General features: G+C 42.3%; 1 protein-coding gene across 1 annotated transcript; it reads left to right on the top strand.

Annotated features, from left to right (window-relative positions):
- Window positions 1-9,939: 9,939 nt before the first annotated feature.
- Window positions 9,940-18,937, top strand: LOC112235184 (tumor necrosis factor receptor superfamily member 14-like). The gene is made up of 7 exons (XM_042299717.1): window positions 9,940-10,104; window positions 17,032-17,165; window positions 17,399-17,498; window positions 17,593-17,718; window positions 17,850-18,005; window positions 18,181-18,268; window positions 18,392-18,937. Exons 2-7 carry the CDS (start codon window positions 17,136-17,138, stop codon window positions 18,624-18,626), a joined length of 735 nt encoding a protein of 244 aa, XP_042155651.1. The 5' UTR covers window positions 9,940-10,104; window positions 17,032-17,135; the 3' UTR covers window positions 18,627-18,937.
- The last annotated feature ends 5,732 nt before the right edge of the window (window positions 18,938-24,669 follow it).

Here is a 24,669-nt window from a genome sequence, read left to right as displayed (position 1 = left end):
ACTTTGGGGGAGGTTAAGGCAGTAAGAGGAGCGACTATCTGGCTAAAGTTGCGAACGAAACGCCGGTAGAAATTGGCGAATCCCAGAAACCTCTGTAGGGCCTTACGGGAATCTGGGCTTGGCCAATCCACCACAGCCTTAACCTTGTCAGGATCCATGCGAATACCTTCAGTCGAGACGATGTAACCTAGGAATGGAACGGATTGTGCATGAAAAATGCATTTCTCCGCCTTGACAAAAGTCCATTCTCCAACAACCTCTGAAGTACTCGTCTGACGTGCTGAACGTGTTCCTGAGAGAAGAAGAAAAAATCAGTATGTCATCCAGGTAAACATATATGAACTGATCAATCATATCTCTCAGCACGTCATTGACGAGTGCCTGGAAAACCGCTGGGGAGTTGGATAGCCCAAAAGGCATGACCAAATATTCAAAGTGCCCTCTGGGGGTGTTAAACGCGGTCTTCCATTCCCCCCTTATGCGAACCAAATGATATGCATTCCGTAAATCCAACTTAGTGAACACGGATGCTCCCTGTAACCTTTCAAAGGCTGAGGACATCAACGGTAAGGGATAGGTATTCTTCACTGTGATGTTATTCAACCCACGGTAATCAATGCAAGGACGCAGAGAACCGTCCTTCTTCTCCACAAAGAAGAACCCCGCCCCGCTGGAGAAGAGGAAGGACGAATGAATCCAGATGCCAGAGAACCGGAGATGTATCTCTCCATAGCCTCCCTCTCAGGAACAGAGAGTGAATATAACTTGCCTTTAGGCGGAGACTCACCTGGCAATAATTCTATTGCACAGTCATAGGGACGATGCGGAGGAAGAGAAGCAGCACGGGACTTACTGAACACCTCCTTCAGGTCGAGGTATTCAACGGGCACGTTAGACAACTCCACTGCCTCCTCTAGAAACACAGAATCAGACACAGACGAACAAGCAGACACCAAACAGGACTCAAGGCACTTGTTACTCCACATGGATATAGAGTTATGACCCCAGTCAACTCTGGGGTTGTGTTGGGTGAGCCAAGGGTGGCCGAGAACTAATGGTGCAAGGGGTGAGTCCATGAGTAGAAATGATAGTGTCTCAGTGTGATTGCCAGAAGTGATGAGTGTGATAGGTTCAGTGGTGTGAGAAATGTTGGGGAGTTCTTGACCATTGAGAGCGTTGACGGATATCTTGTGCGAGAGTGAGGTGATGGGAATCTGGAGTTTGTGAGCGAGCTTGAAGTCCATGAAATTACCCTCTGCTCCTGAGTCCAGTAAGGCTTGGGTGTCGTGTGTGTGGGTGGCCCATCTTAGTCTTACCGGGAGGAGAGTAGATGATGAGGTCTTCTCTGTGGTGACACCACCCGATAGTAGCCTCATGCTTACTACCGGGCCTGATCTTTTACCGGGCAGGAGTGGATAAAGTGGCCCGCTCTACCACAGTAGAGACAGAGTCCTTGGGATCTCCGCCTCTCCCTCTCTTCCCGGGAGAGCCGAGCTCTCCCCAGCTGCATGGGTTCGTGAGCGGATGCTGAACTGGCCGTGTTCCCGCCGCTGGCATGCCAGCCCTCCGTGTCGTTATACGGTCTGTTAGGGCATGCTCGGCGGCCAATACGACTCAGACGAGCGTCGACCCTCAAGGCTAGTTCCACTAGTCCATTTAAATTCCTGGGAAGGTCCAGAACATAAATCTCCTTCTGGATCCGGTCCTCCAGCCCATGCAGGAACATGTCCCACTGCGCCTCCTCGTTCCACTGACACTCTGCGGCCAGAGTGCGGAATTGGATGGAGTATTCCGATACTGAACGGTCTCCTTGGCGAAGGTCAGCGAGTAGTCTGGCCGCCTCCCTACCCGCCACGGCCCGATCGAAGACCCTTCTCATCTCCTCGGAGAGTGTCTGGAAAGAGGTGCAGCATGGGTCCTGGTTCGCCCACACCGCCGTTCCCCAAAGAGCCGCTTGCCTGATAGCAGTGTGAGTACGAAGGCTACCTTAGACTGTTCACGGTTGAAGGTCCGTGGCTGCAACGAGAATTGCATGGAACATCTCGTAAGAAAAGCTCTGCAATAGTCAGGATCACCTGAATAACCCTCTGGTGTCGGTAGCCGTGGCTCTAGCTGGGAATCCGGTTCTGGCGGGGCGGGTTGAACTGCCGGTGTAGGTGGCGCATCGAGACCCCTCAGATGTTGTAATTGTTGGGTCAGCTGGGATACCTGCGTCGCAAGGGCTTGTACTGCCCGACCTGTGCTGGAGATGTTCTCCTCTTGTTGATCTATTCTCGTGATACTGCGGGAAATGAATTCGGTCAGACTCGTTGAACTCGCTGCATCCATGGTCTGGTCAGATCGTTCTGTAACAATACAGAGGCGGATGCAAGATGCAAGCAACGATGGTTTAATAAATACAGTTTACAGCAGCAACAGGACAGACAGACTGTACTCAGACGGAATCCGACCCAGGGACTAGGGCGCATCTTCCTAAGATAGCGTGCTGAGAAATCCAGGGGAGTGTGTCCGGATGGGTAGGAGGAAGCACAGCAGATAATCCACACAAGGGCGGTGAGAGATGAGCACAGACACACGACACAACCTCAGAGAAGTAACAACGATCTGACAACAAGAAACACTGGTTACAGAGCATATAAAGGGAAGATAAGTGATTCCAGCTGGCACAGACAATCAGGCCGAGATTGGGAACCACGCCCACACAAACACGGGAGAGAGAGAGAGAGAAAGAGAGAGAGAGAGAGAAAGAGGGAGGCAGTGGATTCATGAACCGTGACACAGACTCCATCAGGTTTTCTTCCAGAATGGTCCTGTATTTGGCTCCATCCATCTTCCCATCAATTTTAACCATCTTCCCTGTCCCTGCTGAAGAAAAAACCATGATGCTGCCACCACCATGTTTGACAGTGGGGATGGTGTATTCAGGGTGATGAGCTGTGTTGCTTTTACACTAAACATAACGTTTTGCATTGTTGCCAAAAAGTTCAATTTTGGTTTCATCTGACCAGAGCACCTTCTTCCACATGTTTGGTGTGTCTCCCAGGTGGCTTGTGGCAAACTTTAAACAACACTTTTTATGGATATCTTTAAGAAATGGCTTTCTTCTTGCCACTCTTCCATAAAGGCCAGATTTGTGCAATATACGACTGATTGTTGTCCTATGGACAGAGTCTCCCACCTCAGCTGTAGATCTCTGCAGTTCATCCAGAGTCTTCATGGGCCTCTTGGCTGCATCTCTGATCAGTCTTCTCCTTGTATGAGCTGAAAGTTTAGAGGGACGGCCAGGTCTTGGTAGATTTGCAGTGGTCTGATACTCCTTCCATTTCAATATTATCGCTTGCACAGTGCTCCTTGGGATGTTTAAAGCTTGGGAAATCTTTTTGTATCCAAATTCGGCTTTAAACTTCTTCACAACAGTATCTCGGACCTGCCTGGTGTGTTCCTTGTTCTTCATGATGCTCTCTGCGCTTTTAACGGACCTCTGAGACTATCACAGTGCAGGTGCATTTATACGGAGACTTGATTACACACAGGTGGATTGTATTTATCATCATTAGTCATTTAGGTCAACATTGGATCATTCAGAGATCCTCACTGAACGTCTGAAGAGAGTTTGCTGCACTGAAAGTAAAGGGGCTGAATACTTTTGCACGCCCAATTTTTCAGTTTTTGATTTGTTAAAAAAGTTTGAAATATCCAATAAATGTCGTTCCACTTCATGATTGTGTCCCACTTGTTGTTGATTCTTCACAAAAAAATACAGTTTTATATCTTTATGTTTGAAGCCTGAAATGTGGCAAAAGGTCGCAAAGTTCAAGGGGGCCGAATACTTTCGCAAGGCACTGTATTTTGACCAGCTACACTTAACTGAGACTGAGGCGCAGTTTCGCTCACTCAGGTGCTTTCCCGGTGAGCTACATTCAGCCTCTTGTGAATTGAAGGAGAATTATGAAACACAGAGAGACAAAATATAAATTATGATTTTTTTGGGGCATTCCATTGTTTGGGGAAGCCTGGCTTTCCTTGGCAGCCATGAATATATGCCACTGGGGGAAATCAGATTTTCAACATTTTGATGCCATATTTATAAATATATAAAATATTTGCAACACATTTTCCACCAACAGGTGGAAGTGCCATTGCTACACACAACCAATAAACAAAGCAGACCTACTTTGGGCACTTCAATATCATGGTTTACGTTTGTAGCAATAAATAGACTATGTCAATCTCAACAAACAGAAAATACATCCCTCCCTACCTTGTAGGCTTACCCAGTACCGAATGCTTGCCTTGACAATTTCCGAATGTACACAAACAATTACATAGATACAGGCACATTACAGAGCTACAGATGAAAAAATGCTTGTCCTCTAAAGGGAGTTTAAGTAAACAATTCTTGCAAGCTTATTTGGCTGGTACCTTATGATGTTCAGGCTTAATCACAGTTACAGACTTTTGGCCTCGCATCCTATTCTAACCAGCTCTCGTCCGCTTTGTATTCATGTTACCTGATGGTTGTATAATATGATCTTGTTGACATCTAATGCACATTCAGATGTCATAAATCAACACTGTAGAGCTCTCCCTGTCCTCTGGCGTGCCTTGACTGTATAAATGTTGATGATATCTGGAAATGTGCTTGTACACCCTGGCCCATCTACTGTTGCTTGCATCAATTCTGACTTGTGCTCTGATATTTGGTTCACTGATTTCAGCTCTCGTAAAAGCCTTGGTTTTCTGCGCTTTGAAAGTGTGGGTTAAATTAAATTAAACAATTAAAAAGACCGATCGAAATTAATTTAAGTTCCAAAAATGCTTCCTTCCTGAATAGAGTTGTACAGTAGCCTGCATATGGTCGTGCCAACATTCTTCTCATCTTAGTCTATTACAATATTACAACTTATATTAAATTCCCCTTGTGTGCTTTTCACTACAGCCATACTCTTTTCTAACTTTTTATGAAGTTTTGTTTTACTTCAATGAAAAAGGCCTCCATCTTCACATTCAATGGTAGATAGCCTAGGTCAAGTCCCCTGATTCGCTCTTTCTCTCCCCAGCATCAGGCGCACATGAGCGCAAGGCATGAATCGTGAATTAGGGCTGTAGGCCATGATAGACAGCCTCTCCTGGACAATATGGCTACAATTTTATTTATCGTCTTTAAGTGTTTTAATCGGCCAAAAGCTGCCAATTACCAGCTAAGGGAAACCCTGGTTTGCCATCAGAGTTGTGTTTCCATCAAGTCGACTTGTTGCAGATAAAGGTCTGTGAATGAATTAGAGGTTACATTCTCGTGTACCGAATAAAAAACACAAGTAAAATGTATTTCCATAGCATTTTCAATTCCAGGCCTACTGATAGTTTTGTGACATAGCATAGGTAGTCAATAGAGAATGTGCCCAAGCTCGCTCTACACAATACATTTTGCAGTGTTAAATCAACACTGCACTAAATCAGTTAATTGTAATGCTACCCCGGATAACATATAGTCCCACTCTACAGAGTTTAAAAAGCACTCTGATTATAGTGTTACATTTTTTTGTGTTAATGTGAAACTCAGTAGTGTAAAAAAATGAACACTGCATTATAGTTCCTAGTTTCACTCAAATGTAACACTCGGAAGGAATTTACACTCACAGTGTAATTTCTATTCAACACCTCTGGTGTTAACATTTACACTTCTGGTTACTCTGTCCAGTGTAAAAGCAATGCTTTTTTGGAATGACAAAATAATGATGCATCATGTCCCAAAAAACATGTATTTACTGCTTCAAATATCAAATTGTAACACGTGCCTAATCTTAGCACATACTAATAATGATGTTGACTTATCCAAAATTGGTATGTGGCCAAAGAATAAATTGGAGAGAAAAAAAAATCTAAAATGCTTGCTATGATGGACAGACTATCACTGAGGATGCACTCCAGTCAATCAGCAGTCCACTTGCATTAATATTTGTAATGACCGGTATGTAACCAACCAACATTACAACATTGAAGAGCTGCTTTTAACATCCTTAATGACTTAATTTCCACCATAATTTGCAAATAAATTCATTAAAAATCCTACAATGTGATTTTCTGGATTTTTTTTCTAATTTTGTCTGTCATAGTTGAAGTGTACCTATGATGAAAATTACAGGCCTCTCTCATCTTTTGAAGTGGGAGAACTTGCACAATTGGTGGCTGACTAAATACTTTTTTGCCCCACTGTAAGTAAGACATTGAGGAATAAAACAAGTCCAGGACATGGTTTCATTTCAACAATAAGCAAGGTAAGACTGATGAATATAATGAAAAACAAGCAAAGATGCATACGAGTTGGACATCTCCAGTTCAACTACAAATGTACTGTACACCATGTTTACATCCATAAAGCAACCTGTTCAAAGTTGCAATAGGTGACAGTATGGAATCACATACCAAAAATGATTTGATACATAATCAATCGGTAAATCAAATGGTTTATAGTTCAAAATGTCATTGACTATAAGGGCACAAGGCGAGACCCAGATGCAGGGAATGGAGTCCAGAAAACAGGCAAAGGTCAAAACCTGGAGGACTAGTAGAAGAGAATAGAAAAGCAGGAGCACAGGAAAACACACTGGTTGATTTGAACATACAAGACGAACTGGCACAAAGAGACAGGAAACACAGGGATAAATACACCAGGGAGGATAAGTGACACCTGGAGGGGGTGGAGACAATCACAAGGACAAGTGAAACAGATCAGGGTGTGACATTGACATAAAATACACAGCCCACTTTGCTTCAATACGACTTTGAATGCATGGTAATGGTCATCAAAACAAAAAGTTTTAAGGGGTGAGCCAACCAATAGAAGTTGCTCATCTTTCACAACAATGTACTTGATTTTGTAAATCAATGGCACGTCGATGATTACTTCAACACAGATGATCAAGCCAAGGCGATAGTCAGCACCTTGGTGCTTTAAAACCATTTCACTGAAAGACCATTTGTGTGCACTGAGACATTCAATCTAGTAGCAATCTCAGGACCTTCTGTCATGTCATTGAGCTGTACCATCTTCCCTGGACCTATGGCTAGTCTGTCCTTGCTGAAGGATTCCAATTTAAAGTGTGTTCAGAAACTACACAGACACCTTGACTTCCACATTTGTTACTTTACAGCCTGATTCTACAATGTATTGTGTTTTTTTCCCCTCACCAATCTACACAGTTCTTTAGACATTTTTGCAAATGTATTAAAAAATTTAAAAACGGAAATATCACATTTACAAAAGTATTCAGACTCAGTACTATGTTGAAGCACCTTTAGAACCGATCACAGACTTGACTCTTCTTGGGTATGACACTACGAGCTTGGCCCACCTGTATTTGGGGGTTTCGCACACTTTCTCTGCAGATCCTCTCAAGCTCTGTCAGATTGGATGGATAGCCTTGCTGCACAGCTATTTTCAGGTCTCTTGAGAGATGTTAGATCGGTATCAAGTCCGGAATAATCAGATACTTGTACCGAAGCCACCCCTGCGTTGTCTTGGCTGTATGCTTAGGGTCGTTGTCCTGATGGAAGGTGAACCTTTGCCCCAGTCTGACATACTGAGCAGGTTTTTATCAAGGATTTCTCTGTACTTTGCTCCGTTTGTCTTTCCCTCAATCCTGACTAGTCTCCCAGTCCCTGCCGCTAATAAACATCCCCACAGCATGATGTTGCCACCACCATGCTTCACCGTAGGGATGGTGCCAGGTTTCCTCCAGACGTGACGCTTGGCATTCTGGCCTAAGAGTTCAATCTTGGTTTCATTTAGACCAGGTCATTGTCTGAGAATCCTTTAGGTGCCTTTTGGCAAACTCCAAACGGGCTGTCAAGTGCCTTTTACTGAGGAGTGGCTTCTGTCTGGCCACTCTACCATAAAGTCCTGATTGGTGCAGAGATGGTTGACCTTCTGGAAGGTTCTCCCACAGGAACTCTGGAGCTCTGCCAGAGTGACCATCGGGTTCTTGGTCACCTCCTGACCATGGCCCTTCTCCCCGATTGCTCAGTTTGTCAGCCAGCTCTAAGAAGAGTCTTGGTGGTTCCAAACTTCTTCCACTTAAGAATGATGGATGCCACTGTGTTCTTGGGGATTTTCAATTGCTGCAGAATTGTTTTGGAACACTTCCCCAGATCTGTGCATTGACACAATCCTGTCTCTGAGCTTTAAGGACAATTCCTTCGACCTCATGGCTTGGTTTTTGCTCTGACATGCACTGTCAACTGTGGGACCTTATATAGACAGGTGTGTGCCTTTCCAAATCCTGTCTAATCAATTGAATTTACTACAGGTGGACTCCAATCAAGTTGTAGAAACATCTCATGGATGATCAATGGAAACAGGATGCACCTGAGCTAAAGTCTCATAGCAAAGATTTTGCATACTTATGTAAATCAGGTGTTTCTCTATTTCATGGTTAAAACATTTGTAAACATTCCTACAAACCTGTTTTCGCTTTGTTATTATGGGCTAGTGTATGCAGATTGATAAGGATTTTTATTTATTTTATCGATTTTAGAATAAGGCTGTAACGTAACAAAGTGTGGAAAAAGGGAAGGGGTCTGAATACTTTCCCAGTGCACTGTATACATTGTGTTTCCACTAGTTACCCCAGCCACAAAGCTGTAGCATAGAAATTCATGAAAACATGAACTTTTTGGTCTTAATTTAACGTTAGGTTTAGGCATTGGGTTAGCAGTGCTGTTAAGGTTAGGTTTAAAATCACATTTAAAACACATAAATGTTTTAAATAGGCGAGGTTTATGACTTTGTGGCTGTGGTAACTAGTGACGACCGGTGTTAACTTTCTCATACAATTATAATTTGAAAAGGGAAATCAGCTGTTTTAAACAAATAAGTAAATAGGCGACTGCTGCGTGTCATGGGATTAGATCATCTCCCTAAACAAGTGAAAGTGATAGCATAGGCGACTTCGACATGTCATGGGGTAAGTGTATTTCAGTGTATATGCGATTCAGCTGTCAATATGTAGCCACGGCTTGTATATGGTGGGACAGATGGAGGTATTTGGGAAGTTCCTATGAGTACCAGCTCATGTGGGAGTAGAGGGTAATGAGGAAATGGATGTTATCGCCAAGCAGGCTCTTAAACATCCTAATGTTGACATGGAATTGTCAATCAGTAAAGCAGAAGCCAAGGGGTTGAAAACAAATGACAAGAGTTGTGGATTAAGGAGGGAAAGTGAAGACACCTGTATCATATATAGGAAAAAGGTGGGGGCAGGGAGGTCCTCAGGCTGAGAGAGAAGTGTCACGAACCGGCTCAAAGCCCTGTAAACAAAAGGGAGACAACATGGAGATTTAATTTATTTTTACCTTTATTTAACCAGGCAAGTCAGTTAAGAACAAATTCTTATTTTCAATGACAGCCTAAGAACAGTGGGTTAACTGCCTGTTCAGGGGGAGAATAACAGATTTGTACCATGTCAGCTCGTGGGTTTGAACTTACAACTTTCCGGTTACTAGTCCAACGCTCTAACCACTAGGCTACCCTGCCACCACAATAAGAGAAGGAGAAACAAAACATATATTTATTAAATAAGTAACTAAGTACAATATACAATGGTGCGTGTAATCAGTAATCAGTAGTGTAAGTGAGTGTTTTGCATGCATGAATGTGATAATGCAGGGTGTTGAAAGATGCCAAAGCAAACAAACAAACGGCCACCAAGAACCACAACACAATCTACAAAGGTGTCTGCATGGAGAGAGTCTCTTCCATGAATCTGGAAGAGGTCTATTTATCCTGGGAGACACCTGGCCCAGGTGTTTCCCATGTAGCTGACGACCCTCCCAACTCCGCCCACCGGCATCCTAATAACCCTCCCAACTCCGCCCACCGGCATCCTAATAAGGAAACAAGAACAAAGAGAGAATACGGCAGACAGAGTGGGAGGGTCGTCACAGAAGGGAGGAAAGTGTAGTCACAAGGCTGCGACTGGGACACACAAGGCTCAACAGTACATATAAATTGGAGGGCAAACATCAGACTGGGAGGTGTGATCATTGTCAGGAGGAGATGGAGACAGTGGAACACGTTCTATTTCAGTGCCAAAAATATGGGAGGTAAATGGAGCGATTGTTATTAGATTTGAGGAGTAATGGGGTTGGAGAGCCAGAATTACGTGAACTGCTGGGGAAATCTTCAGGGAGGTAGTATTTAATTATGTATTTAGCTTCTTTGGTGAGATGAGAATATTGGGTAGGATTCATGGTTTCTGGGGTACTTCTAAGAGAGCAATGGAGCATGCAGCTTATTGGCTGAGTCATGTGAGTGAGAGGAGACATTGTTGTTATAGCCTTGTGTCAATTATTATGCAATTATTAATGGCCATGTTAAGTTAATTAAATTGGAAGTTATCAATGCTCTATCAGTTTTTAGAACACAATAGGTTGAAGGTAACAGTCAGATTAGGCAACAGGTAAAACAAACAATAACAAATTAACACGGTCTGTTGTTGACAAGCATATTCAATTCATATACATTCATATTCATACTTAATTCAGTGATTGAAATTATGACCCCATCCTCAGTAACCAATTCCAGGAGGCTATTGGGAAACACAATTACTTCTTACTTCGAAATTGCCAAACTAGTCATGTTGAATAAATGAGTCTGTTAATTTGAACTAAGCAAGCTGCTAAATCTTCCAGTTTACATCTTGCCTACATTTTGCCCAGGCTACTGTAGACTATCTGAAGATGTAGTCCTATCAGGGGCTATATGCTACCTGCATCTATCTAAGCAAACCATGGCAACGTTGAATTACAATCATAAACCTAAGCCTTTTAAAATGACAAGCCAATCTCGCAAATGGGCCATTTATAGCTGTTTGTAGTTGTAGTATCGGTGATCTATATCTGTCTATGTTAGTTACTATGCTGTTACTAAGCAGTAATTTATCACAGCAGTGTTACGACACCTAATATAAAGTGCACATGCTGCTATTGGCCCGGGGGCTGAAGGTCACAAGATGTTTTTACTAAACGACACTAAGCTGTACTCCTGCTTCCTGCCTGGTGATATTCTCCAAAACACAAATATTATAGTAGTCTTAACATCTGGCTCATAATAATGGCACAACTGCCAGAAAATAGCTTAAGATAAAAAAAAATATTAGTCCAAGTGTTTCTTGCTAAGAGATTTCAAGATCCTCTGTCCAACTTTCATCACTCAAAATCTCCTGTCAGATTTATATATAATTATGCACAAAAGGGATTTATTTACAATTATAAACCGGGTTCAAGCCCTGAATGCTGACTGGCTGAAATCCGTTGTATATCAGACTATATACCATGGGTATGACAAATGTATTTACGTTGGTAAACAGTTTATAATATCAATAAGGCACCCAGGTACTGGGTCATCATGCTAAAGAACAGCCCTTAGCCATGGTATATTGGATATATACCATACCCCCTCATGCAGTATTGATTAATTATAGCTGTCAAACAAGTTAATCAACATCCATTGATGGAAAATGATCTGGCAAATTTAATAAGTGCAAATTATCTTTTCTCTTGCGACATATTCAAATCGGTTTATTACGTCTTGTCATAGTTCACAAGAGTTATTTTGATGAAAACCTAATTTTGCTTCTAACGTAATTACAAGTTATGCCGATATTCCTTTGTAATTTGCTCGATAACGTTATGGTGAAAAAAAATTGTTTATTGTATAAATGTGGCAGCACTTGCTGTGGGGTGAAACAATGGGCATGTTTTCAGGCCTTTTGGGCATGTTTTGAGTGGCCATTGGTCTGGAAATGTTTGTGCCCCTCTGTCTCAATAAATAGTACCAACTAATCAGTCTCAACGTTGGCATTGAGGCGACTACGGGATACTGGCTTTCTAGGCAGAGTTCCTCTGTCCAGTGTCTGTGTTCTTTTGCCCGTCTTAATCTTTTATTTTTATTGGCCAGTCTGAGATATGGTTCAGGCCAGCATCCCGGAGTCACCTCTTCACTGTTGACATTGAGACTGGTGATTTGCGAGAACTAATTAATGAAGCTGCCAGTTGAGGACTTGTGAGGCGTTTCTCAAACTAGACACTCTAATGTACTTGTCCTCTTGCTCAGTTGTGCACCGGGGCCTCCCACTCCTCTTTCTGTTCTGGTTAGAGCCAGTTTGCGCTGTTCTGTGAAGGGAGCAGTAAACAGCATTGTATGAGATCTTGAGTTTCTTGGCAATTTCTTGCATGGAATAGCCTTAATTTCAGAAGAAGGTTTCAGAAGAAAGTTATTTGTTTCTGGCCATTTTGAGCCTGTAATCGAACCCACAAATTCTGATACTCCAGATGCGCAACTAGTCTAAAGAAGGACAGTTTTATTGCTTCTTTAATCAGAACAATAGTTTTCAGCTGTGCTATTATAATTGCAAAACGGTTTTCTAATGATCAATTAGCCTTTTAAAATGATAAACTTGGATTAGCTAACACAACGTGCCATTGGAACACAGGAGTGAGGGTTGCTGATAATGGGCCTCTGTACGCCTATGTAGATATTCCATACAAAATCAGCCATTTCCAGCTACAATAGTCATTTACAACATTAACAATGTCTACACTGTATTTCTGATCAATTTAATGTTATTTTAATGGACTTTATATTGGCTTTTCTTTCAAAAACAAGGACATTTCTAAGTGATCCCAAACTTTTGAACAGTAGTGTAGATGGAGCCCCATCTGTGCAAAAGCCCACCATTCGATCCCATGAAATCAGTTTTCATCAATATAGCCACACAGCACACAGCACATCCCCTGTGCCATTTCATGCTCGGGAATCGTGAGACAGAACAATATGTCATTGTGAATAGCATCCCCCGAAATGTATAGCGAACAAAAATCAATGCATTGGCAACTCGGGCCTCATAGCCAACATCCATTTGGAGAGCGTAAGCTGGGGAGTTTTTTGTCGTTCAGTCAATTTCCTCTTGATTGACTGCAATAGCATAAATTCTTCACTTAACTGTGTTATCTGACAAAGGTATTGATGTCTATTTCTGTGCCTCTGCCTCCCCTCACATTGTTTTCACCATATCAATTGTAATATCAGTCTCTGCAATAGTGTGTGGTTTCATAATGTAACGGGTCTAGAGATTCACCGTAGTAATGATTCAAGTGTAACGGTCAAGTTCTGCCTTTTTTCCATGATATTAGGGCGCTCTCTGGTTGAATTTTATCTTTTGGATTCAAATAATTTTAATTCGGATTTTTAAGGTCAACCATATTACAATCAATTTGAGATACAAAGACAAAATATATATTTATTTTTATATTTGGGGGGGGGGGTTTATGAAATTCTCCCACGACCCCATTTTAATATCAGGCAAACCCACATGGGGTCGCGACCCCTAGTTTAGGGACTCCAGACTCCACAAAGACACACAGTGTGCACATGCTGCTCCAGAGCCAGTACTGTTCTAGCTTCACACAAGCATAAGTCAAAACTTTGTTCATTTGTCAATTGTCAAAACTCACCAATTATACCTATATACACTGAACAAAATCATAAATGCAATATGTAAAGTGTTAGTCCCATGTCTCATGAGCTGAAATAAAAATCCCAGACATTTTTCAAATGCACAAACAGCTTATTTCTCACAAATTTGTTTATATCCCGGTTATAGAGCATTTTATCCTTTGTCAAGATACAGTAATCTATCCACCTGATAGGTGTGGCTTATCAAGAAGCTGATTAAACAGCATAATCATTACACAGGTGCACCTTGTGCTGGGGGAAATAATAGGCCGCTCTAAAATGTGCAGTTTTGTCACACAACACAATGCCACAAATATCTCAAGTTTTGAGGGAGGGTGCAATTGTCATGATGACTGCAGGAATGTCCACCAGAGCTGTTGCCAGATAACTACATTTTAATTTGCCTACCATAAGCCGCCTCCAATGTTTTTGAGAATTTGACAGTACGTCCAACCGGCCTCACAACTGCAGACCATGCCAGCCCAGGGCCTCCACGTCTGGGGTGCTGGGGAGTGTTTATGTCTGTAATAAAGCCCCTTTTTGGGGAAAAACACATATTTAAATGTAAATATTTATTTATTTTTCTCCCCAGTTTCAGGGTATCCAATTGGTAGTAACAGTCCTGTCCCATTGTAGCAACTCCTGTACGGATTCGGGAGAGGCGAAGATCGAGAGCCGCACGTCCTCCGAAACACAACCCAGCCAAGACGCACTGTTTCTTGACACAATGCCCGCTTAACCCAGAAGCCAGCCACACCAATGTGTTGGAGGAAACACCGTACACCTGGCAACCGTGTCAGTGTGCATTGTGCCCGGCCCGCCACAGGAGTCAGTAGTGAGCGATAGGACAGGATATCCCTGCCGGTCAAACCCTCCCCTAACCTGGACAACGCTGGGCCAATTGTGCACCGCCCCATGGGCCTCCCGGTTGCGGCCGGCTGCGACAGAGCCTGGACTCAAACCAGGTTCTCCAGTGGCACAGCTAGCATTGCAATGCAGTGCCTTAGACCACTGTACCACTCAGGAGGCCCGAAAAACTAATTCGCTTCCTGTTCTTTGACTCCCGCTGGACCGAAGACAATGCAAAGTTTGAAAAATGTCAAAGTATGTGAAGTCCATCTCGCAACGGCGCCTTCAACCGCAAGGGGGCTTTGCTATTCCACTCCATTGTGAACGTCCCCATTGAAATGCATTACATCCAGGTCGGAGTGCTTATAGGTAGTTAAATAAAGGTTAAATAACAAAATGAAAATAAATATATAATTTGCAGAGGACCTGGTTTATCACAAGAAGGCAGCATTTGATTCCATTTGATATTTTGGATGAAAACATTCTAGAACGGGGTGGGCAACTTTGATGGGGGTGGGGGCCACAAAATCTGATAATGAGGGGCCACAGTTGCTCGCAGCTCTGTATACCTACATCCATACCACGCCTCCCCCTCCCATATATTTTTTACGTTTTAGAGTTAATTTTGTGCAATTATAATTATTTAGATATGGGGTGTATAGAACATGCTGCAGTTTTCAAGCAAGTTTGCTGCAATTCTACACATTTTGCCATGGGGCAGAGAGCAAAATTAGCTGTTTTACATCTAATTTCCTGCAATTCTACACATTTTGACATAGGGTGGAGAGAAATGTTTGCAGTTTTGTATATGATATCTGAGTGAGACTGACCAACCAAATCATTGGGAGCCCCCCTGGCCGGAAGAATATTGTTGAATATCTCTGCCATAGCCCTTCTAAGGACAGCCTTTCCACTCCCTATTTAATCTTCTACTTGTGACTGACTGTGATTGAACCAGGTCTCCTACATGTCACAAGAATGTGTTAGCCCACTTAGCTAAAGCCCATAGGGATGATATGAGGAAGCTAATGCAAGATTTTTTTAAATGTTATTTATTTTATTTGATTTCACCTTTATTTAACCAGGTAGGCCAGCTGAGAACAAGTTCTCATTTACAACTGCGACCTGGCCAAGATAATGCAAAGCAGTGTGACAAAAACAACACAGTTACACATGGGATAAACAAACGTACAATCTGCATACAGTGTGTCGAAATGAAGTAAGGAGGTAAGGCAATAAATAGGCCAATAGTGGCTAAGTAATTACAGATGAGCAATTTACACTGGAGGGATAGATGTGCAGATGAGGATGTGCAAGTAGAGATAATAAAACTGTCTTCAATGCCTCGTAACAAAATAGTTAGAAGAAAATAAATTAAGAAATGCTAAAAGCTTCTGTTTACCAAAGAGAGCACTTTATTCTATCAGCTCTCCTCTACCTGTCCTGGCTGGCAAAGTACCAGGATGTTGTCTGAATTTTAAAACTGATTCTGAATGCATCTGAGAAGTTGAATATATGAAACATTTGTCAACTTGAAATGATAGTTCTGTAAACTTGATACACAGACTATTAATGCAAAATGTACCATATTGAAACTTAATTTATAAATATGGCAATTGAATATTTAATGTTAAAGCTGAATGCAGTACAGGACTGGAGAAAGCAGGACTTCCCTTCATGTACACCCACTCATACTATACATGGATATTCACATGCTATGTGCCACTATCATAGAGAAGAGAGAAGTAGCAGGCAGTACTGTGTTCAAGGGTTAGAATAGAGGACAGTGACACCTGCTTTGTTCAGTCTCAAATTCAACTTCATATCATCAGTGAAAAATACACTATATAATCAAAAGTATGAGTGGATCCAGCTATTTCAGCCACACCCGCTGCTGTCAGGTGTATAAAATCAAGCACACAGCCAGAGATAAAACATTGGCAGTAGAATAGATTGCAAACCAGGGCTAATCGCCCAACATCAGTGCCTTACCTCACTAATGCTCTTGTGACTTAATGGAAGCTAGTCCCCACAGCAATATTCCAACATTAGTGGAAAGCCTTCCCAAAAGAGTAGAGGTTGTTATAGCAGCAAAGGTGGACCAACTCCATATTAATGATCATGATTTTGGAATGAGATGATCGGGGAGTAGGTGTCCACATACTTCTGGTCATGTAGTGTACTTTTTGTTTGGTTTTGTCCATCATGAAACACTCCAGCACATTGGCAATCTTGATGCTTCCAACAATTAAATGAATGTGTGCAGTGTGTAGAGTAATTATTTATTCTAAACTTGGAGTTTTTTTATTGTTGACTTTTATTCCATGAACCTGGTAATACATGGTGAGTTTTCTAGTTGTCCATCAGTCCAGGTAATAATTAAATGAGGGTATTTTATTAACGTGGTAGCACATGGTGAGTATTCTAGTTGTCCAGCTGTCCAGGTAATAATTAAATGAGGGTATTTTATAAACCTGCCAGACACCAGTTTTAACTTGCAAACAGAGTTTTTGATGAGGCACAATCTATTATTCTTGTTAACCAGTTGTATATCCACCTCGCATGTCTATTTTACTACAACCTTTTTGACTATTTCTGTTAAGCACTCATAGATCCACTAATATTCCAATTACTCTTGTAATTCATCTCTCTCTCTGATTCCTAAGGTTTCAATGAAGTCTCCAGTCAGTTCATTATACTTCATAACTCCTAAGAAATGTACAAATCTGGTGTGTGGATTTTCCAGTGAGTTGGTGAGGACTGAGGAACCATGGCACAGTTTGAAACCTTGATATGGACTGTAAGTGAAACATTTCTGATTTGCACATTTTGTGGTTTGGCATGTTTCACAGAAATATTCCTGACAACACAGTACTTTCAAGTCATTTACACCAATGGGGTGCCACCACTCACAACATACTGTTTAAAATGGTCCTACATAATTACAATAACTATATTTGAAATGTTAATATTTTGATTAGAATTAGTTAGCTCTGTTTCATTTTTTTTGCTATTTTTTTTCTCTACAACCAGATACCTATTATATTGGTGTTTGTAAGCATTGGATCCTGTATTGCATGTGGTAGAGCTGAGTACAGAATAAGGGATGAATGTTGTCCCATGTGTTCACCAGGTAAGGACCCTCTCTTTACATCATATGATTCACCAGACGTCAATACATCATCAACACTAACAGAAAAACATGACATTGTGATTCTCTTCCCCAGGAAATCATGTACATAAGCATTGTACTGAATTCACCAGCACCAGCTGTGTGCCCTGTGTTGATTCTACATTCCTTGATGAGCCCAATGGTCTATTGAAATGCAAAGTGTGTACCAACTGTGATCCAGGTAAGAGTGGTCCTGTGTGTCTGTACTGAAACCCAGACACAAACACTGATATGTTACTCTATGCTCTTATGCTATGAGGATATGTCAGTTGTAATCTGCATCAGATAATACATGCCATGTTTTCTCTCTAGGTTTGGGTTTGAAGGTAAAGCAGCCATGTACACCTTCATCAGACACTGTCTGTGGGACACTGGAGGGGTTCTACTGTCTAGACCCAACTAAGGATGGTTGTAGAGCACCTCAGAGACACAGCAGCTGTAAACCTGGTCAATACATACATCACACAGGTTTGCCTCCTTTCAAGTATTCAACATTATTTTGTCATGATTTTTAGTGTGAGAACATCTATAAACAGAGAGTACATGGGGAAAGTTTAAGTACAATGTTTACAAGTTTGTTTTGGGAAGTCTAGTTTTTTAATAATTTAAAATGTACAGTATGTTTAAACATCCATTTATGCAGGAACAACATCTACAGATACTGTGTGTTCTGACTGTACTGGTGACACCTATTCAGATGGATCATTAACAGCCTGCCAGTCACACACTGGGTAAGTGTGGCTTACACAAATAGTTACCCTAAATACAAATTTACCTACCACAAATCCAAAACTGAAAGATGCATGACCAAGTTATAAATTATTAATTAATGGCCAGTATTTCTCTGTTTATAGATGTGAATCCTTGGGACTTCAGGAAATTAAACCAGGATCTCCTTGGTCGGATTCAGAGTGTGGACCACAACTATCCCATTCCACAGCTAGAAGCAGAATCGGTGCTGTTGCATCCATGACAGTTGTCATGATATTAGCTGGAGCTGTTTTCTTATTATTCATAATAGTGAGAAGAAATGTCTGCATTTTATCTGTTTCCATTGCGTCGGTAAATTATTGTTTTGTGTGTGTGTGAGAATAATTGTTTAGTGTTTGTGTGTGAGTATGAGTGAGTCAGAGAGAGGAGCGTCAAGTAACCTAGCGGGACGGCAGGTAACCTAGCGGTTAGGAGTGTTGTGCCAGTAACCGAATGGTCGCTGGTTCGAATCCCTAAGTAGATTACCTATTAACACTAAAAGCGTCTGCTAAATTATTTAAATGTTACAAATTTGAGAGTGCGTGTGTGCATCCATCACTCCAGTGTTTAATTGCTAAATTTAAATTATTTCGCCACTATGGCATGTTTATTGCCTTACCTCCCTTATCTTACTTCATTTGCACACACTGTATATCGACTTTTCTATTGTGTTATTGACTGTATGTTTATTCCATGTGTAACTCTGTTTGTGTCGAACTGCTTTGCTTTATCTTGGACAGGTCCCAGTTGTAAATGAGAACTTGTTCTCAACTGGCCTACCTGGTTGAATAAAGGTGAAATAAGAAAATAGGAATCATCGTCAATCTACAAACAATACCCCATAATGGCATACAAAAACAGGATTTAAGATATTTTAGAAAATGTATTATAAAAACTACAGAAATACCTTATTTACATAAGTATTCAGAGCTCAGGTGCATCTTGTTTCCATTGATCATCCTTGATGTTTATACAACTTGATTGGAGTCTACCTGTGGTAAATTCAATTGATTGGACATGATTTGGAAAGACACCCACCTGTCTATATAAGGTCCCACAGTTGACAGTGCATGTCAGAGGAAGAAGCTGATTAAACAGCATACTCATTACACAGGTGCACCTTGTGCTGGGGACAATAAAAGGCTGCTCTAAAATGTGCAGTTTTGTCACACAACACAATGCCACGGATATCTCAAGTTTTGAGGGAGTGTGCAATTGTCATGATGACTGCAGGAATGTCCACCAGAGCTGTTGCCAGATAACTACATTTTCATTTGTCTACCATAAGCCGCCTCCAATGTTGTTTTAGAGAATTTGGCAGAACGTCCAACCGGCCTCACACCTGTAGACCACATGTAACCATGCCAGCCCAGGGCCTCCACATCCGGGGTGCTGGGAAGTATTTATGTCTGTAATAAAGCCCCTTTTTAGGGAAAAACTCATATTTAAATGTATATTTTTTTCTCTCCAAATGTTGTGGTATTCAGTTGGTAGTATTAGTCCTGTCCCATCGTAGCAACTCCCGTACGGACTTGGGGGAGGTGAAGGTCAAGAGCCGTGCATCTTCCGAAACACAACCCAGCCAAGCCGCACTGCTTCTGTGGCACAGCCACTGGAAAATTGCGATGCAGTGCCTTAGACCACTGCGCCACTCGGGAGGCCCAAAAAACTCATTCTAATTGGCTTCCGGTTCTTTGACGGACTCTGGCTGGTCTGAAGACAACGCAAAGTTTGAAAAATGCGGCGCCTTCAACCGCAAGGGGGCTTTGCTATTCCACTCCATTGTGAACGTCCCCATTGAAATGCATTCGGCTCGGAGTGCTTATGGGTAGTTAAATAAAGAGGTTAAATAACAAAATGAAAATAAATATATATATAATTTGCAGAGAACCTGGTTTATCACAAGAAGGCAGCATTTGATTCTATTCGATATTTTGGATGAAAACATTCTAGAACGGGGTGGGCAACTTTGATGGGGGTGGGGGCCACAAAATCTGATAATGAGGGGCCACAGTTGCTCGCAGCTCTGTATACCTACATCCATACCACGCCTCCCCCTCCCAGATATTTTTTACGTTTTAGAGTTAATTTCGTGCAATTCTAATTATTTAGCTATGGGGTGTACAGAACATGCTGCACTTTTCAAGCAAGTTTGCTGCAACTCTACACATTTTGCCATGGGGCAGAGAGCAAAATTAGCTGTTTTACATCTAATTTCCTGCAATTCTACACATTTTGTGTGCACTCTCCCTAGATAGAATTGTGTGGTTCAGTGGCAGATTTTCGAAAGAAAATTTACATAATATGAACCACACATACTGTATATCATCAGCAATTCTCCCTCAGATGAGATACACAGCTAACTCAAATTGAATTTCATTCATAAATGTGGGCACTAATTATAGTTAATATTCCAATTATCTAGGTCCTCCATTCCCTAACCTGAACCCTCCTGTCCCCAGCAGGAAAGACCAGGACAACATTTTGGCTTAAGGTACAACAGTTTATCTCCTTCTCATGGACTGCACCAGATTTACCAGTTCTTGCTGTGAGATGTTACCCCACTCTTCCACCAAGACCCTCCGATCCAACAGGTCCCAGACGTGCTCAATGGGATTGTGATCCGGGCTCTTCGCTGGCCATGGCAGCTCACTGACATTCCTGTCTTGCAGGAAATCACGCACAGAACGAACAGTATTGCTGGTGGCATTGTCATGCTGGAGGGTCATATCAGGATGAGCCTGCAAGAAGGGTACCACATGAGGGAGGAGGATGTCTTCCTTGTAACGCACAGGGTTGAGATTGCCTGCAATGACAACAAGCTCAGTCCAATGATGATGTGACACACCGCCCAAGACCATGACGGACCCTCCACCTCCAAATCGATCCCGCTCTAGAGTACAGGCCTCAGTGTGACACTCATTCATTCGATGATAAACATGAATCCGACCATCACCCCTGGTGAGACAAAACCGCGACTCGTCAGTGAAGAGCACTTTTTGCTAGTCCTGTCTGGTCCAGCGACCAGACAGACAGGACCAGACAAATATACCCTCATCTTTTTAAGTGGGAGAACTTGCACAATTGGTGGCTGACTAAATATTTTTTTGCCCCACTGTAGGTATATTTGGTGAGTTTTGACAATTGACAAATTAACAAAGTTTTGACTTATGCTTGTGTAAAGCTAGAACAGTACTGGCTCTGGAGCAGCATGTGCACACTGTGTCTGTGTGGAGTCTGGAGTCCATAAACTAGGGGTCACGACCCCATGTGGGTTTGCCTGATATTAAAATGGGGTCGCGGTAGAATTTCATAACCCCCCCCCCCCAAAAAAAATACATTTTTACCCACTTGCTTTTATCCTCCGAGACAGGATTGTGTCGAGGCACAGGTCTGGGGAAGGGTACCAAAAAATGTCTGCATTCTTAAATGGAAGATGTTTAGAACCCCCAAAACTCTTCCTAGAGCTGGCCAACCTGACTGAGCAATCGGGGGAGAAGGGCCTTGGTCAGGGAGGTGACCAAGTACCCGATGGTCACTCTGAAAGAGTTCCTCTGTGGTGGGAGAACCTTCCAGAAGGACAAACCTCTGCAGCACTCCAATCAGGCCTTTATGGTAGAGTGGCCAGACAGAAGCCACTCCTCAGTAATAAGCACATGTAGTTTGCCAAAAAGCACCTAAAGACTTTCAGACCATGAGAAACAGGATTCTATGGTTTGATGAAACCAAGATTGAATTATTTGGCCAGAATGCCAAGCGTCAAATCTGGAAGAAACCTGGCACAATCCCTATGATGAAGCATGGTGGTGGCAGCATCAAGCTGTGGGGATGTTATTCTGCGGCAGGGTCTGGGAGACTAGTCAGGATCGAGGCAAAGATTAATGGAGCAAAGTACGGAGAGATCCTTGATGAAAACCTGCTCCCGTGCTCAGGACCACAGACTGTGGGCGAAGTTTCACCTTCCAACAGGACAACGACCCTAAGCACACAGCCAAGATAACGTATGAGTGGCTTTGGAACAAGTCTCTGAATGTCCTTGAGTGGCCCAGCCAGAGACTTGAACCTGATCGAACATCTCTGGAGACCTGAAAATAACTGTGCAGCAATGCTTCCCATCCAACCTGACCGAGCATGAGGATCTGCAGAGAAGAATGGGGAAAAACTCCCCAACTACAGGTGTGCCAAGCTTGTAGCGTCATACAAGAAGACTTGAGTCTGTAATCACTGCCCAAGGTGCTTCAACAAAATACTTATGTAAATGTAATATTTCAGTTTTACATTTTAATATAACGTAACATTTCTAAAAATCTGTTTTTGAAATAAAAAAAGGGGTCTGAATACTTGCCGAATTCACTATAAATTAGGTTACTTACATTGTGTCTTCCAACCCTCCTGGGATAATGGACATTTGCTGAAGCATTATGACAACTCAGCGACACAACGGTGGGGATTAATTGAGCTGCACCTGGGTCATTGATAAATCATTGTCTCAACGCAGCCTGATAATGGTGTGAAAAGATCCAGGAACCCAAATGATTTGGGTGGATCCCATCCTCCTTTATAAAACAAGCTTTGTTTCCAGAATGTATTATTATTATTGTCAATAAATGTTACACCCACAGAGCTGCAATAGTCTGGTAGCCAGTTATGGAGAGCTAAACATCTGTTGAAATGTTCAATGCCACAAATTAGGGAGGGCACAGGGCCAGATATTAGAGTGTTTGTGGTTGTCAAGCAGAGACTGCCTACCTCGGCCAAACCCGGACGACGCTGGGCCAAATTGTGCCCCGCTCTATGGGACTCCAATCACAGCCGGATGTTATACATCGAAAAATGGATAATTACTACTCTCTGAAGCCCCGGTAATATATATATGTTTTTACTGCAACCACCAACCAGAGGAGGAATCAAGAGGAACCCGCACTCAATGAGTGTAGACAGCCTGCTGCTGCCGCACTGATAATCATCAGATGGTGGAGAAGAGGATGTAGGGGGCCCATATGGGTAACTGGGGGGCCCTGCCTAGATTGGGTAACTGATTAATACAAAAACACACAATGAACTACATAATAAATAAATGTGTCTGGTCAATTGTGTGAGTCGTCATTCATAAACTGATCAGAAAGCTGTTACCAAATATGAGATGCGTAATGTGTTTGCAAAAATCTTACTAGCTAGCCTGCCTACCCAAAAATGGTGAAAAAAAAATAAACAGCAGATGAAAGAATTTAAACGAGAAAAACTGACTGGTTATTTTCCAGCTCAACACAAAGACACGAAGGACAACGACAACCAAGCAGGGCCCAGCAGAGTGACATCGAGTCCAGGTAACTTAGCTAGCTAGCTAGCTAGCTAGCTAGCTACTTACCACCACTAGAGAGGCCAGACCTGTATCTAGCATGATGACAAGCAATTTAGATAGATGTTGTTATATGTACGCTGAACAAAAATATAAATGTAACATGTAAAGTGTTATGAGTTGAATAAAACATCCAATACATTTTCCATGCACACAAAAAGCTTATTCCTCTCACATTGTAACGGCTTTCTTCCTGGGAAGGAGAGGTGGACCAAAACGCAGCGTGGTTATAGTTCATGGTAATTTAATAAGGTAACTCAACCATGAACAGAATACAAAACAATAAACGTGGCAAAACCGAAACAGTCCTAACTGGTGCAGAAAACACAAAGACAGGAAACAACCACCTAAATATGGTTCCCAATCAGAGACAATGACTAACACCTGCCTCTGATTGAGAACCATATCAGGGCAAACATAGAAATAGACACACTAGACACACAACATAGAATGCCCACCCGGCTCACATCCTGACCAACACTAAAACAAGGAAAACACACAAGAACTAAGGTCAGAACATGACACATTTTGTGCACAAACTTGTTGACATCCCTGCTAGTGAGCATTTTTCCTTCACCAAGATAATCTGTCCACCTGAAAGGTGTGGAATATCAAGAATCTGATTAAACAGCATGATCATTGCACAGGTGCACCTTGTGCTGGGGACAATAACAAGCCACCCTAAAATGTGCAGTTTTGTCACACAACATAATGCCACAGATGTCTCAAGTGTTGAGGGAATGTGCAATTGGCATGCTGGCTGCAGGTATGTCCACCAGAGCTTTTGCCAGAGAATTTAATGTTAATTTCCCTGCCATAAGCAGTCACAAGTTGTTTTAGAGAATTTGGCAGTACATCTAACTGGCCTCACAACTGCAGAACACGTGTAACCACACCAGCACAGGACCTCCGCATCTGGCTTCTTCCCCTGCGGGATCGTCTGAAACCACCCACCCCAATAGCTGATGAAACTGAGGAGCATTTCCGCCTGTAATGAAGGCCCTTTGTGGGGAAAAGCTAATT

The sequence above is a fragment of the Oncorhynchus tshawytscha genome, linkage group LG16, assembly GCF_018296145.1.
Source record: "Oncorhynchus tshawytscha isolate Ot180627B linkage group LG16, Otsh_v2.0, whole genome shotgun sequence".
NCBI classification, from domain to species: domain Eukaryota; kingdom Metazoa; phylum Chordata; class Actinopteri; order Salmoniformes; family Salmonidae; genus Oncorhynchus; species Oncorhynchus tshawytscha.
Note: the sequence above shows the minus strand (reverse complement) of the source record. Positions and strands in the feature narration are given on the sequence as shown.